This window comes from Anticarsia gemmatalis, chromosome 16 (assembly GCF_050436995.1).
Source record: "Anticarsia gemmatalis isolate Benzon Research Colony breed Stoneville strain chromosome 16, ilAntGemm2 primary, whole genome shotgun sequence".
Classification (NCBI taxonomy): Eukaryota; Metazoa; Arthropoda; class Insecta; order Lepidoptera; family Erebidae; genus Anticarsia; species Anticarsia gemmatalis.
In genome coordinates this window covers 7,160,977-7,173,858 of record NC_134760.1, presented here as the reverse complement: position 1 = coordinate 7,173,858, position 12,882 = coordinate 7,160,977, and the positions used below count along the sequence as shown (strand labels likewise).

Below are 12,882 nucleotides of genomic sequence, written 5' to 3'. Positions count from 1 at the left end.
AGACGACCTTTAGGCGGTACAAATAGTTTTACTAGCGCGCTTAAATAAATATCCCATGTGTCTTGAGGAAATGGCGACAAATTACTTTGATGTGGAAACATGTAACGTTGCCACAAAACTGTAGGTTTTTTATTATTTAATCTTATTATTATGTTTATTCTATTTAAGTCAGGTTATTCAATTTTTGTGCATCGAAACGCTAGTTGCTTACTAAGGATTTAAGCTTTTATGTTTACGTAAATTCTATATGACATTAACCTTAATTTATGTTTTTTGATACTACACGAATTCTTATAATCCCGAAAGAATACCAACTCCGTGTGAGTAATTAACCTTCGATTCTAGGGAGCGTAAAATAGTCGAGATAATGTGTACTTATATGCAATAATTAATAAAATGCTCAACAATAACTTGACTTTTACTGAATTAAGAGCTTTGACAGTTAAAACATAACAAACGGAAAATAAAACTGTTTTAGTTTAGTTAGTATTTACTTATCTAATATAGTGGAAGAATAAAGGCATACAAACTGTACATCGAATATTTTACAGAATTCCAAGCTATATTCGTGCAACTATCGTAAAATTACATCTCTGAATATCAAAACCCTCTCGCCTCGATGAATAACTTTGTTGTATAGAGTTAATACACAAACCCATCGTTACCTATGTTGCAAATGTATGAATAGAAACCATTTGTATTATTGCTCAAAGATCTAACGTGCCGGAGACGTTATTGTAATGGCTTGACGTTTATTCCGATGTACTAACTCACATATCTTATGTAGTTCTATTTATAGTGTATTATACAGCATTAACTATATGTACGCGTGTAACGTTATTGATGAAATAATGAAAATTGATTGAGGCCGCAGCCTTTATCAATTCATTTGTATTAATACAAACCCTTGTAGTTTCAAGCATTTCAATCCACTCGAAAATATTCTCACATATTTGACTGTTTATTAAGACAGCAAACAATTTTAAATCTGAGTCATTTTAATCGAATAAACCGAGCAACAGTATTATATGAATGTGGCGTAGTAACTCACCATAAATATTTTAATGAAGGGTTTTTGTGAACCTTTTTTATAGATTTTTTGGCAAACGAAACGGTCACGGGATTGTATCGAAAATATCGAGAATAGTAATTGTTATATTTTTCACACCTAAATCTCTAACGTAAACGACTGTTGCATAGTTTGAACGTAATTTATGGCTTATGTCATCAATTTTAATACGATATTATATAATTTACACTATAATAAACTTTGTTTTATAGATTATAATAAAAAATGCTTTTAGTTGAAAACGATTTGGGATGATTTGTTTTGCGATGTGTTGGAATACGTAATGTTTATAAAATAGCTATTCGTCAATGGAACTCTATTAATCTCTGCTTGTTGTAAATATTCAAGCAAGTATGTACTCTACAGCAGTAATGTATTCTAATATGCTCTCTTATACTTTACGGAATAAAAATTGCATCAGAATCATTCTCAGTGCATCAACTAGATTACCCTACTACTTTTACAAACTAAATATAACTATCATTTATATTCATGAAATAATTTTATCAACATCAAAGGATTTTAAATTTTGCTACAAAGAACGTAAGTAGGTGTGAATAATTTTATTTCTACGTGAATGCAACGAAATGAATGAACATTACCTCATGGTCTATAAATATTCGTGAAAAACAGGAACCTGTAATGATTTATCGTGTAATATACATTAATAAAATAATATAATGTCGGTTTCTTTCTAAATCACAATTTATGTTATACGATGCCGCGAGTGTCAAAGGAAAAACAATTTTCAGGAATGTTAAGCCCATTTTAATGACTCCGCTCTTCGCTGAAGTAAACTTCAGACTGTTAATGATTCCAGTGATAAAATTTTCCGCAGGAAGTCTAGAAACAATGTGAACTTGAAATTATTAGTCAATGACAGTTCCTTGATAGTGATAGCTTTCTAGAACTTTCATCATATACACACGAATTCAATTTTAATCAGAATATGCCTTGTCTTGTATAAATCACGCATTGCTATGCGACGCATTGATAGTAGACAGCAAAGGTAAATAAACTACAAATTGCAATGCGGATATCACACATTGAAGTATTGATCAGTTGATCAACATAATTCTGAAGCATCGAGAGGTAATTGCACTACGTAAGGCGCTATCTCGTGACATGGTTGATCGAGTGCCAGATTCTTGTATCGCTCATTACAACTAATTGAGTGACATTGTCGTTGATCGATAATTAAGTCGATGGTGAACAATATTCTGTCTGAGTATGTTGTACATACGTTGCTATAGCAGCGATAAAAATAACGCAACAGATTATAAGTGTTACAACATTTTGGCAAAGTTCGCGTATTATTTGAATGCAAATTGTTGTGTAATGAAACAAAGGCTTTCATTTAAATTTATCACATTAACCAGATCAACAATGAACGGCACGCAAGTGCAATTTCCCTTTGTAAATGCTTACATATTCACGCGTTTAAATAGAAGATACTGAGTGAATCGTTACGTTACCTTGCGGTATAGCTCGTCGATATATTGATTATTTGCTGAACCTCAATACAGTGTTTTGAATTATTAGGTAGGTGAAGCGTTAATAAGCGCTCATGTTTCTCACTATGAGCCAAAATGCCACATGGATACTTGCGGTTTTACTTTCATGATTTTACAAACAATAAAATTTTAGCACTTGCCACTTCGGGTTGAATGACATACTTTGAAATATGAATGTAAATAAGAAGATAAATATTAGTTAAATTTAATGTAAGTCACAGTCGTGATGTGTCAGAATCACAACATTGGAATGAAGACCGAGGGAAACGTGAAGGAATGTAGACATACTTAATACCTAATAAGGGCTGAATAAATTAAAAACGTGTAGATTATTTTAGTTCAAGGTCTACTGAGCTCTCTGAGGCAGGTTTTTGGATGAAGAAATAAATATAGCATTGTTTGAATTTATATACTTACAGCAAGTGAATTCTCTGCTTAAAGATAAGGCACAGTTACAATTAAGTTTTTGTGTAAATTACGAAAGGTATTATTTTTCACAAAGCGTTTCAAAGTTCAGTTTATTGCACTAAGTGACTACCAACTCTTGACACTCTAGTGCGGAAAGATTTACACGGAAATGCCGGCCAGCTAAGCATGTTCACAATGTCAACTATTTTCAAGAGTTCGCATTTGCCAAGAAAATCTCGGGTAGTGGCCCGTCACGCCCTCATCAGGGCTTTCCTATGATATTTATAGATTATTTATGTGACGCATCACGCCAATGCTAAAGTTGTCCGTTGGTCAATGTCGTGTTACATCAAAGATAAATTTTCGAGACAATGCTCGCGTTGTGATTTGCGAGGAATTTGCTAATTGGAACTGAAATATATGACTTATGTAAGACGTTGCGTCAATCATCATGCAGATAAATTTGCAGTTAGGTACATAGCCTGTCAATTATAAGATTAATCTATTATAAGATCTAATTTATTGTATTATAATTATTTAATTGTGACACATTGGTTAATGGGTAAGATATCCGAAATACAAATTTAATTTTGAGGTAGGTTATGATTTTATAATGTGGTAATTTTTTTTTAAACGTAACGATATAATATAGAGTTTTAATCTTTCTGATAAACAAAGCGTGTTCTCTCCACATTGATTTGCTTAACAAGAAGAGCGCAGTGAAATGTTAACTTTGAATTACGACGAGTATCTAAAATTGTCATCATACGAGACTGAACTCAGAAATAGCGTAGAGAACGGTTGTGTGTGTCACGTCGTTTTGTTATAAATACTCGGTCACAAAACCGGCACATTTTTCAGTTGGCATCGCGTGACCAATTTCCTTTTGACCTTGCATACTAAATTCAAGATCAGGTTGCTTGATGTCTTACGCATGTTGTTTTTCATAATTTCGGTTTAATGGAGCGACATCCGTCATTACATTCTCAACTTCTTTTAAATGATCATCTTTCTCTACTTTAATTTATTTAGATAAAATCGCATTTCATTGAGCCGGAGATTTTTAGCCCGAGGCCTCTTTCAATGACGTGTCTCGGAATAATAACAATGTTGTGTCTAGAAGTTATTCACACATCACGGCTTAAAGCCGTATACTGTGCAGTAAACAGCTAATAATAAGATTTGAAGATGTCACAACACTGTAATAAAATGAATTCTCATGTAAATGAAATAACAGTAGCTAGCCACTTCTCACGTCATTAACGTTAATAGAAGACCAATGAAAAGTTTTACAAAGCCTCTTTAGTGTCAGCATATTATTAATGGTCGAAGCTTCTTTAAAAATAATGGTAATTTTCTCTATCGAATTTCGCAGAGCTACCAAAACGGTAAAATAGATTTATGGCCTAAAATTCTATAAATTACACACTGTTTCAACTTAATGACATAACATTTTACGGCTTCTCAATTCAATCGTCAAACAGTTTTATTTTTTCTCACAAGAGTCTTTGACCCGTTCAGTGTTCCATTTATCATTGTGCAAACTGTAATAATAATATACCGTAACATGTAAGAGTGCTTCGCTCCGAGTCAAGATTCGGAGTTAGTGGGCCAACTATGTCATTAGGTTAACGGAGAGGCATTTGCATATGATTTTAGTAACTTTGACAGTGTACTTTTCTGTTTAGTATTTGCTTGAAAAATTAGATCCAATGTATGGATAAACACGATTAGGTATATCCCGAGTAATACATGGTACGTAGTAAACAAGAATGTAAATAAGCTCCTTGAATCCCAATCGATATAGAGTTTGCATTTCGTTTGGAATTCCAGCGATGTTTACGTTTGGTATATATGTTACTGTAAAAGCCCGGACTGTGGTCAATCCTAAGATTTTCCGGTTAAACCTAAGATTTACCAACTCTCAACGGTAAAAGTCCAAATAACTCTATTATTTCGAACTTTTACCCCTATTCACTTGGTAAATCTTAGGATATACCTCAAGGGCAGGTAAATGTAGCTAATATAAAATAATTTAATAGTTATAAAGAAGGAGTTTTCGGCAAACCGACATGGGTAGGTTAGGTTAGAAGGCTGAGGTGGGAGCGAGCGAAGCGAAGCTCCCACCTCAGTCTTCGTGGTAATTTTTTTTTAAACCACCCAGAAGGAGGAGCCCCGCGAAGCGGGGCTCCGGCGACATTTTTAAACTCTCATTATAATTATGTTACGGCATATAATTATATCCCTAGCAATATCATTATATTACGGCTCAAACACATTACAATATGACTTTATCAACTTTTACCGTGTCATTATGTAAATCCTAAGATTTGCCAATTAAATGGTGGTAAAAGTTCGAAATAAAAGAACGTTCGGACTTTTACCATTGAGAGTTGGTAAATCTTAGGTTTTACCGGAAAATCTTAGGATTTACCACAGTTCGGGCTTTTACAGTAACATATATAGTATTATTGCTCATACATGTATAGTTTATGTTCATTAGGCATTTCTGCGTGGTCGTAATAATCCGATGACTATGTTCGTTAATGGGATTAAAGCCGATTAGGTTGCTCGTACGTTGCAAGGATTCAGTACAATGACACCAAAGTTATCGTCTTCTTTATATTACGAAATTCATATTTTATCATAATACATTGTTATTGTTTGTTTTTCTGATAGCGATATATAAAATGAGAGTAAAAAGGTTTTTAACCCGGTCAAGAAATATAGTCTGATAAAAAAGAAACGTAGTTTCTTATAACGTAACATTTCATAACATGAAAGAGTCCTTATTAGGTATTTGAACTTGACGTTATTCATACGCAAACCTGTATTTCATTATTATTGTTATTGTTACAGGGGCCCGAGATGGTTCGTGTATCAAAATTCTACAAAGAAGCAAAAAATGGTCGATTCCTCCGTTACCTACATGAGGACACACGCACACTGTTTGAAACTTTCCGACGGGGCGTCAAAGAATCAAGTAAGTGACAAGCAAAGCAATCTAACTATCTTCCCTTTGAGTAAATATATGCATGGAATTCCTGCATTAAAGCGGGCAGCCGCATCAAGTTGAGATGGTTGCAACTTAACTATTTACGCAATCTCTATTACAAGTACCTATTTGTGCCTGCGCGTTGAATTGCCTGCACTCGTAGAATACTACGCACACAATTGCAGGGCAGGGAGTGTCCTAAGGCGCAAATTGTAAGACCCACCTCATTTCCCTTCACGTTTCCGCTCGTTAACGATAAATACGATAATGCCCGAGTATTACAAAATATTGTTAACATCATTCACGAACTGGTTCACAGGATACAGTTAAGCGTAATTTGTGCCACTAGAGTAGTCGGGACAGTGGCTTTTTTTAGTTCTTATACGTACAATACACGAGAGCTTTGTACTCATTGCCGCAATAAAAATAAAACATGGAAATATTAAGCGAGTTTATGTTGCATGGAATATTCCGCGACTTAACTGCTAGTGGAGCTGAGACAGCTTTATGAGATTGAAGACATGATAAATGCAAAGGATATTAAATACAATACTAAACGATAATACGTTAATCTCGTTCCAGATAATGGCAATTGCCTCGGATGGCGCGAGGGACCAAACAAGCCTTATGTGTGGCAGACTTACAATGAGACTTTGCTTCGAGCGAAGAATTTCGGTTCAGGTCTTATATGCCAAGGCTTAGTCCCTGGGCAAAACACATTTGTGGGTAAGTTTCTTATCAAGTTTCAAGGTAAAATATAAACAATTTTCCTCGTACTAAAACTTGTTTCATTTTATTTCCAGGTATATATTCACAGAATTGCCCGGAGTGGGTAATGACAGAGCAGGCTGCTTACTGCTATTCAATGGTCATTGTCCCTCTTTACGACACTCTAGGAGCTAATGCATGTGCCTTCATTGTTAATCAAAGTGAGTATTTTCTTTAATGGTATAGAATTAAGGTTTCCTTTTTATTGAGATCAAATGATAGTGTCGAATGATCTAGGCGTAATCTAAAGTGAGTTTTTTATTATTCTAGCTGAAATGTCAGTAGTTATATGTGAGGACGATAAAAAAGCCAACTTGCTTCTCGATCAGTCGCCGAGATGTTTGAGAAAGCTTATAACTATTAAAGAAGTTTCGCCTTCCACGCATCAAAGAGCAAAGAGTCGAGGTGTCGAGATTCTTAAGTTTAGCGATGTTGAAATACAAGGCGCTCAAAAGGACCACCCCTGCCTCGTGAGTATCTTTTATTTTTGTAATTTTTATTACACGGTACATTATTATAACTTTGAGATTGAAATTAAAGCTGATGCAATGATTACAACCTTTACGTTAAACCAGACAGCCAAAGAATATGGGCAAACACTTGAAGGCCAGTTTTGCACTTTCGAAGGATTAAAACATAACACCAAAAATGAAAATATTCTTTTAGAGACTTTTATAAGCCCTGTAATTCTTATTCCAAAACGCATTTAATATCTTGGTGGACCTGAGATCTATCCCTTCTGCCGTATGTATCGCCCTGGTAGGATCTGCTCGACCGCCTTTAGATACAAGCTCTACCGCGCGTTCTTAGGAGCATACAGGATTACGCACGGGAAAGACGGCGCACTCTTCGCTCGCGATTTTCTTTGCGGGTTTGACAGATGAGCGCGGCGCGAGCTCTTTCCTATCCCCTTGCACACCCTTTACACGCACGCTCTTTCACGCGCGATTGTTATTTCACGCGCGATTGTTATTTCACGCGCGATAGAGCGAGTGTATAATCTCACTCAACGTGGTTAAATGTATTAATTATTTCATTTCTCCTTCCAGCCACCGAAACCAGAGAGCATATGCACAATTTGCTACACGTCAGGTACGACGGGCATGCCCAAAGGTGTGATGTTGACGCATGAGAACGTGGTAGCGTCGATGTGCAGTGTCATCATGCAGCTTGGAGAACACAGGCCCATGAAGAACGATATCATGATCTCTTTCCTGCCACTCGCGCATATGCTGGAGCGGTGTTGCGAGGTATGTACTACCTGATTCTACTAAAGAATGAGTTTGATGGTAGACTTTGATGATTTTTTGTGATAGATTTACATTAATAGTAGATACATTCTACTTAGTATAGTGTACTTTGTCCCATATGTGATTGAATTCGTCTATTACGTTAAATTGTAGTTTATTAGTGCAAGCGTAACCCTTTTGTCGATTAGACACATTCAATTCTTTTTAATTTTCATAATGAATTAAGATACATTTTCCATATTCTTGCCATACGCTATAGTCAACGCATAATTTAATAGATTTGGAAAATTTTGTGTTCACTATTGTATTGTTTAGATGAATTCCTGTTCTTGAAGTTGGTGCAATGTCCGACCTTTGGCATTAGGAATAACAGTTTTGACATGCTATGCTTTGTTTTACATACAATTATTTCAACAAGATATTTTTTCATCATGTCAGAGATTTTTCTACCCAACGAAATATTGACAACTAAAAGTAATTAATGTATGTTTTTTCGTTCTAGAATGCTCTCTACATGGTAGGAGGAGCCGTAGGATTCTACAGTGGTGATATTCGACGGTTAGGTGACGATTTGGTCGCGTTGAAACCGACCATGATGCCCGCCGTTCCAAGACTGCTGAACAGGCTCTACGACAGAGCCCAATCAGAAATATCCAACTCAAAGATCAAGAAGCTGCTATTCAATATGGCGTTATCAGCTAAAGAATCTGAACTGAAGAGGTAATACAATAAAAAATCGTTTTTATCTCTGTAAATTACTAACTTTCATTACAATCTTTCATCCACTATTTAACAATCTTCCACTCCTTTTACCCGGAATTGAAATGACAACTTTTAAATAAAAAAATAATCATCATAACTGGTCCACCGTAAAAAGTCAGAGGTAACATGCAGACAAAAAATTCAGTCGAATTGAGAACCTCCTACTATTTGTGAAGTCGGTTAAAAATAATATTTAATTCCTTTCCCGTTAAAATTACACTTGCACATTATACAGTGTCCTAAATAACTTGCTCACAATGCGAATACGTTTGGTAATATTTCATTAAAATTACCGAAAATTCGCCATTCTTTCGCCATTTATGTTAATTGAGCAACCGTTTACCATTTCCCGAGTTCTTTGATACTAATCATCGCAGCGTAACTCTGAGTAATATTTATAGTTGTTGAAATGAAACAAAAGAGAAATCGTATAATATAATAAATTCTATTTCCTGGGTAATGAATTTGAGGGAAACTCATAAGGCTTAATGTAAGGTCTAAATAAAAGATCTGCTGTTGCAGTTCAAATATTTTTTTTCAGCAACATACTTATATTTAGTAATCTGTTTCTGTAGCCAAAAATGCTAGTTTTAACTTTTTTTCCTTCCATTTCCAGAGGAATAGTTCGCAGCGACTCAATCTGGGACAAGCTGGTGTTCCGCAAGGTGCGCGAAGGGATGGGTGGTCGTCTTCGCATCATGGTGGTCGGCTCTGCGCCGCTCGCTGGCAATGTACTCACCTTCGCGAGATGCGCGCTCGGTTGTTTGGTAAGATATGCTTTAATATTTGAATAAGGTATCCTAACCTTTCATTACGTTTAAGACATGTCATGTTTGTGTTATAATATAATGTGTACTAGTTGCGGGAGTTTAAAATCGTTAAGATCTGCTTTATCTATCTATCTATCGTACGGTTAGTGTTCAACCTAGTGTCAAAGTCGTTCAAGCCGCCCGAAGGCCTTAGACGTGGCTTAACGACTGCTATCTTAATTGACAACATACGGGACCAATTTTTAACGTGTCCGATGCACGGAGACAGTCAGTCCAAATACCACGGCTCTGCATCCGTACCCATCTATGGAATGACCGCGCCAACAGTTGCTTGCCCACAGATCGTTTATCAACCGTTAAGCGCAACTGGCTAAGATCAAAGACTTGTAGTGATATTAATACCGCAATCATTCACATGAAGTAGATCCTGCTGATCACAAAATACTTCCTAAATCACGTCATAATCTGCGTTTCTCATTTTTAAATAATAAATAGCCTTGACGCTATTTTTCTAGATCAAAAGTTCGATATAAAAGCAGCCCAGTGATACACACATACCAAATCTATTTATGATCCACATTGAAAAATTCGCATCGCAAAAACAATTCAAATTAATTTTAGCAACAGTCATTGATTATATTGTCTTAGCGTTCGAGACAATCTCGACATAGATTCCAACCATCAACTATATCTTTGTACATATCACGAATACTATCCAGCCGTATGGAAAACGGCCAACAGTCCTCACAGTTATTTTTGGGTGCGGCTTTGCTCTTATTTTATATCATAACACATAACATTTGATATCCTCAACGAGCCGGCATAATATTTTATCAGAATCTTCATAATTCGACGCTAGCGTACTACGTTCTCCGTCTGTTTGTTTTAATACATTGTGTTATTATACTCACTACATCTACTTCTATTAGATACAAAACTGTTTGTGTTTTATCTATCTAGATCATCTCGGTCTTTATAAAAATTTCATTCACACGTATTGTTGCGATGTGAGTCACAGTGAGAGGCGTCTCTTGATTTGGTTTAATAATCACGCCCACTTCAGTGTGAATGACCCTTAATTTTCAGTTTGCAGCAAATCTTTTGTTTGTACGAATTAACAAAATTAATTTAAACGAGCTTTATTACTTTGTAACGGAACGATTTGAGTTTGTCATTCTGTTTTAATTGTAGCTCTCATAGAAACAATGCATTGTAGAATTCCTTCTGAATTTGGTTTGCAGTTATTCTTTATTAAAATCAGTATTGTACGATAACTTAAGTGTATGTCTCCATATAATTGTTTGGAAACCCTCACAAAAAAAAGATAAGTGATGATCGTTTTAAAACAAACCTTTTAACTCATTTCGTTTACTCCACTTTCAATTAGAGTGCATTGCCTTGTTTATTTATTAATTTGATCTGTTTAGTAAGAGATTGTATAAACATTCAATACATCATGAAACTTGTGATTTATGGTACTTCTAAGGTGCTGCTGTTATTTAATTACTACGAAACCAGAATTATGAATTGCAAGAAGGGAAAAATAAAAACTCAATTATTAATTATTAACTAGCTTACATACTGGGTCTTCATTCCATTGTAATAAATAAAAGCCAGGGCTGATTTTTCAGCTACTCGAAAACATCCTCGGCCCGTCCACAGTCTCCCAGACTAAATAATCTCTTTGGTTCTGTTCTCGCGTCTTCTTATTCCTGTAGCGCAATTTTGTATAGTCTGTAATGTCGACTTGTTGAGTATCGAGAGTTTGATATTTAAAATGTACTGCCAAAATAGTTCTTACTGAGCCCTACAGAGGCGCTGATCAGATTTTCAAAATTTCTCGATGACTAGCCGGTTGTCAGTAGTCGATAGTAGTAGAGAATCGAGCTACTGATCACTATTTCCTATACAACTGCGCGTTGCGATAGAATATGCTAAGTGGTTCTACAAGGTTTTACTATAGTTGTTTTTTGTTTGTTTGAATAGATCGTGGAAGGCTACGGTCAGACCGAGTGCACGGCGCCAGTCACCCTCACGGTTCAGGGCGACCACGTGCCTGAACACGTCGGACCTCCCGTCGCTTGTTGTAAAGTGAAGGTAAGCAAAGATGAAAACTGTAATTCTACTTTTTTTAAGTCATACAAATATATTTGATCTATCTTAATTTTAGACTAGACATGAAGTAGTGACACAGCAGGATTTTTCGATTAAATTATAAGTAGATATGTACTTTGTATCTCTATTTTGTTTTTAGTTTAGTCACTACAATAGACTAATTTGTGGACAACAAGACTATGTTTGTTGCAAATGAAACATGTTAGTTTGCCCGTTATTTTAAAACATTTTATTCATATACCTATTTAATTCGAACAAAGAAGCGTTGACAGAAACAAAAGGCTTACGTTGTCGGTTATTTCTGTATCGTGATTATGATCTCAAATAGCGGGATATTATGATTAACTCTCATTGTGAATAGATTGTACACTCATTTAAATAATAGTTGTTTGTTTGTGTTTAATGACGCTTCATATTTATTATCCAAGAAAACAAAGATATTATTTTTTATAAATAAAAATAACTTAACATTGCACCTTAAATATATAAAATATGCAAGCGTAGACAACAATTTAAAATGGTCTTAAAATTGCGTCATCGATCATCAAAAGTTGTAACTGAAACCAAATAATTTTAATCGACTTCATAACAGGATACATTAAGGAGATCATTCAACCGTTCGTTTCACTTTCCGCGTATATTGGCAGCTGCCTAGACATCCAACTCGACACTTTGACAAACAGCCGTTAAATACAGGATCCAGTAAGTGGTCCCGTCATTCCATACTGTTTACACACACCAGATTAATGGCTTCTTATTTATATGCATTTGCGCAATACGTTTTCCGTAAGTTTTCTATCCAAAAATACACGGGACCACTACCGCATTGATCGACCTTCGTCGTCTATGATAAATGTGATGACATCCGAATTTATAGCGAGCTCAAAATGTAATCTTTCTTTAATCCCGACAAATGATTCATGAGCGCACTCTTTGGAACATTTTTCATCGGATAAGACAGTGTGTACTATGTAGTGAGATGTTAAATATGTTGGTTCTCGGACAATTCTATCATAAATCCCTGTTACAGCATGTTTCAAAATACGGCTATTTATCATCTTTTATTTCACAAAACAAAATAGATGACAGGCCAATAGCTAGCCCATCTGCAATATACGAGCGCCTAAAACTACGAACCAATATTAAATACAAGCTACAAAGAGAAATCTCCTTTTTTTGAATTACTATTCTCTACATATCACTGTTAAGAAAATCATCATAGTTTAAATAG

General features: G+C 35.4%; 1 protein-coding gene across 4 annotated transcripts in view; it reads left to right on the top strand.

Annotated features, from left to right (window-relative positions):
• The window catches only part of LOC142979143 (long-chain-fatty-acid--CoA ligase 1), a 53,815-nt gene that overhangs the window by 34,886 nt on the left and 6,047 nt on the right, over window positions 1–12,882 (top strand). For all 4 annotated transcript variants that reach the window (XM_076123915.1, XM_076123911.1, XM_076123914.1 and 1 more), the window contains 8 exons: window positions 5,851–5,974; window positions 6,569–6,712; window positions 6,790–6,915; window positions 7,025–7,224; window positions 7,804–8,004; window positions 8,507–8,724; window positions 9,383–9,533; window positions 11,523–11,633. In XM_076123915.1, the coding sequence (XP_075980030.1) occupies window positions 5,851–5,974; window positions 6,569–6,712; window positions 6,790–6,915; window positions 7,025–7,224; window positions 7,804–8,004; window positions 8,507–8,724; window positions 9,383–9,533; window positions 11,523–11,633 (1,275 nt within the window). The remainder of the gene's footprint in view (window positions 1–5,850; window positions 5,975–6,568; window positions 6,713–6,789; window positions 6,916–7,024; window positions 7,225–7,803; window positions 8,005–8,506; window positions 8,725–9,382; window positions 9,534–11,522; window positions 11,634–12,882) is intronic.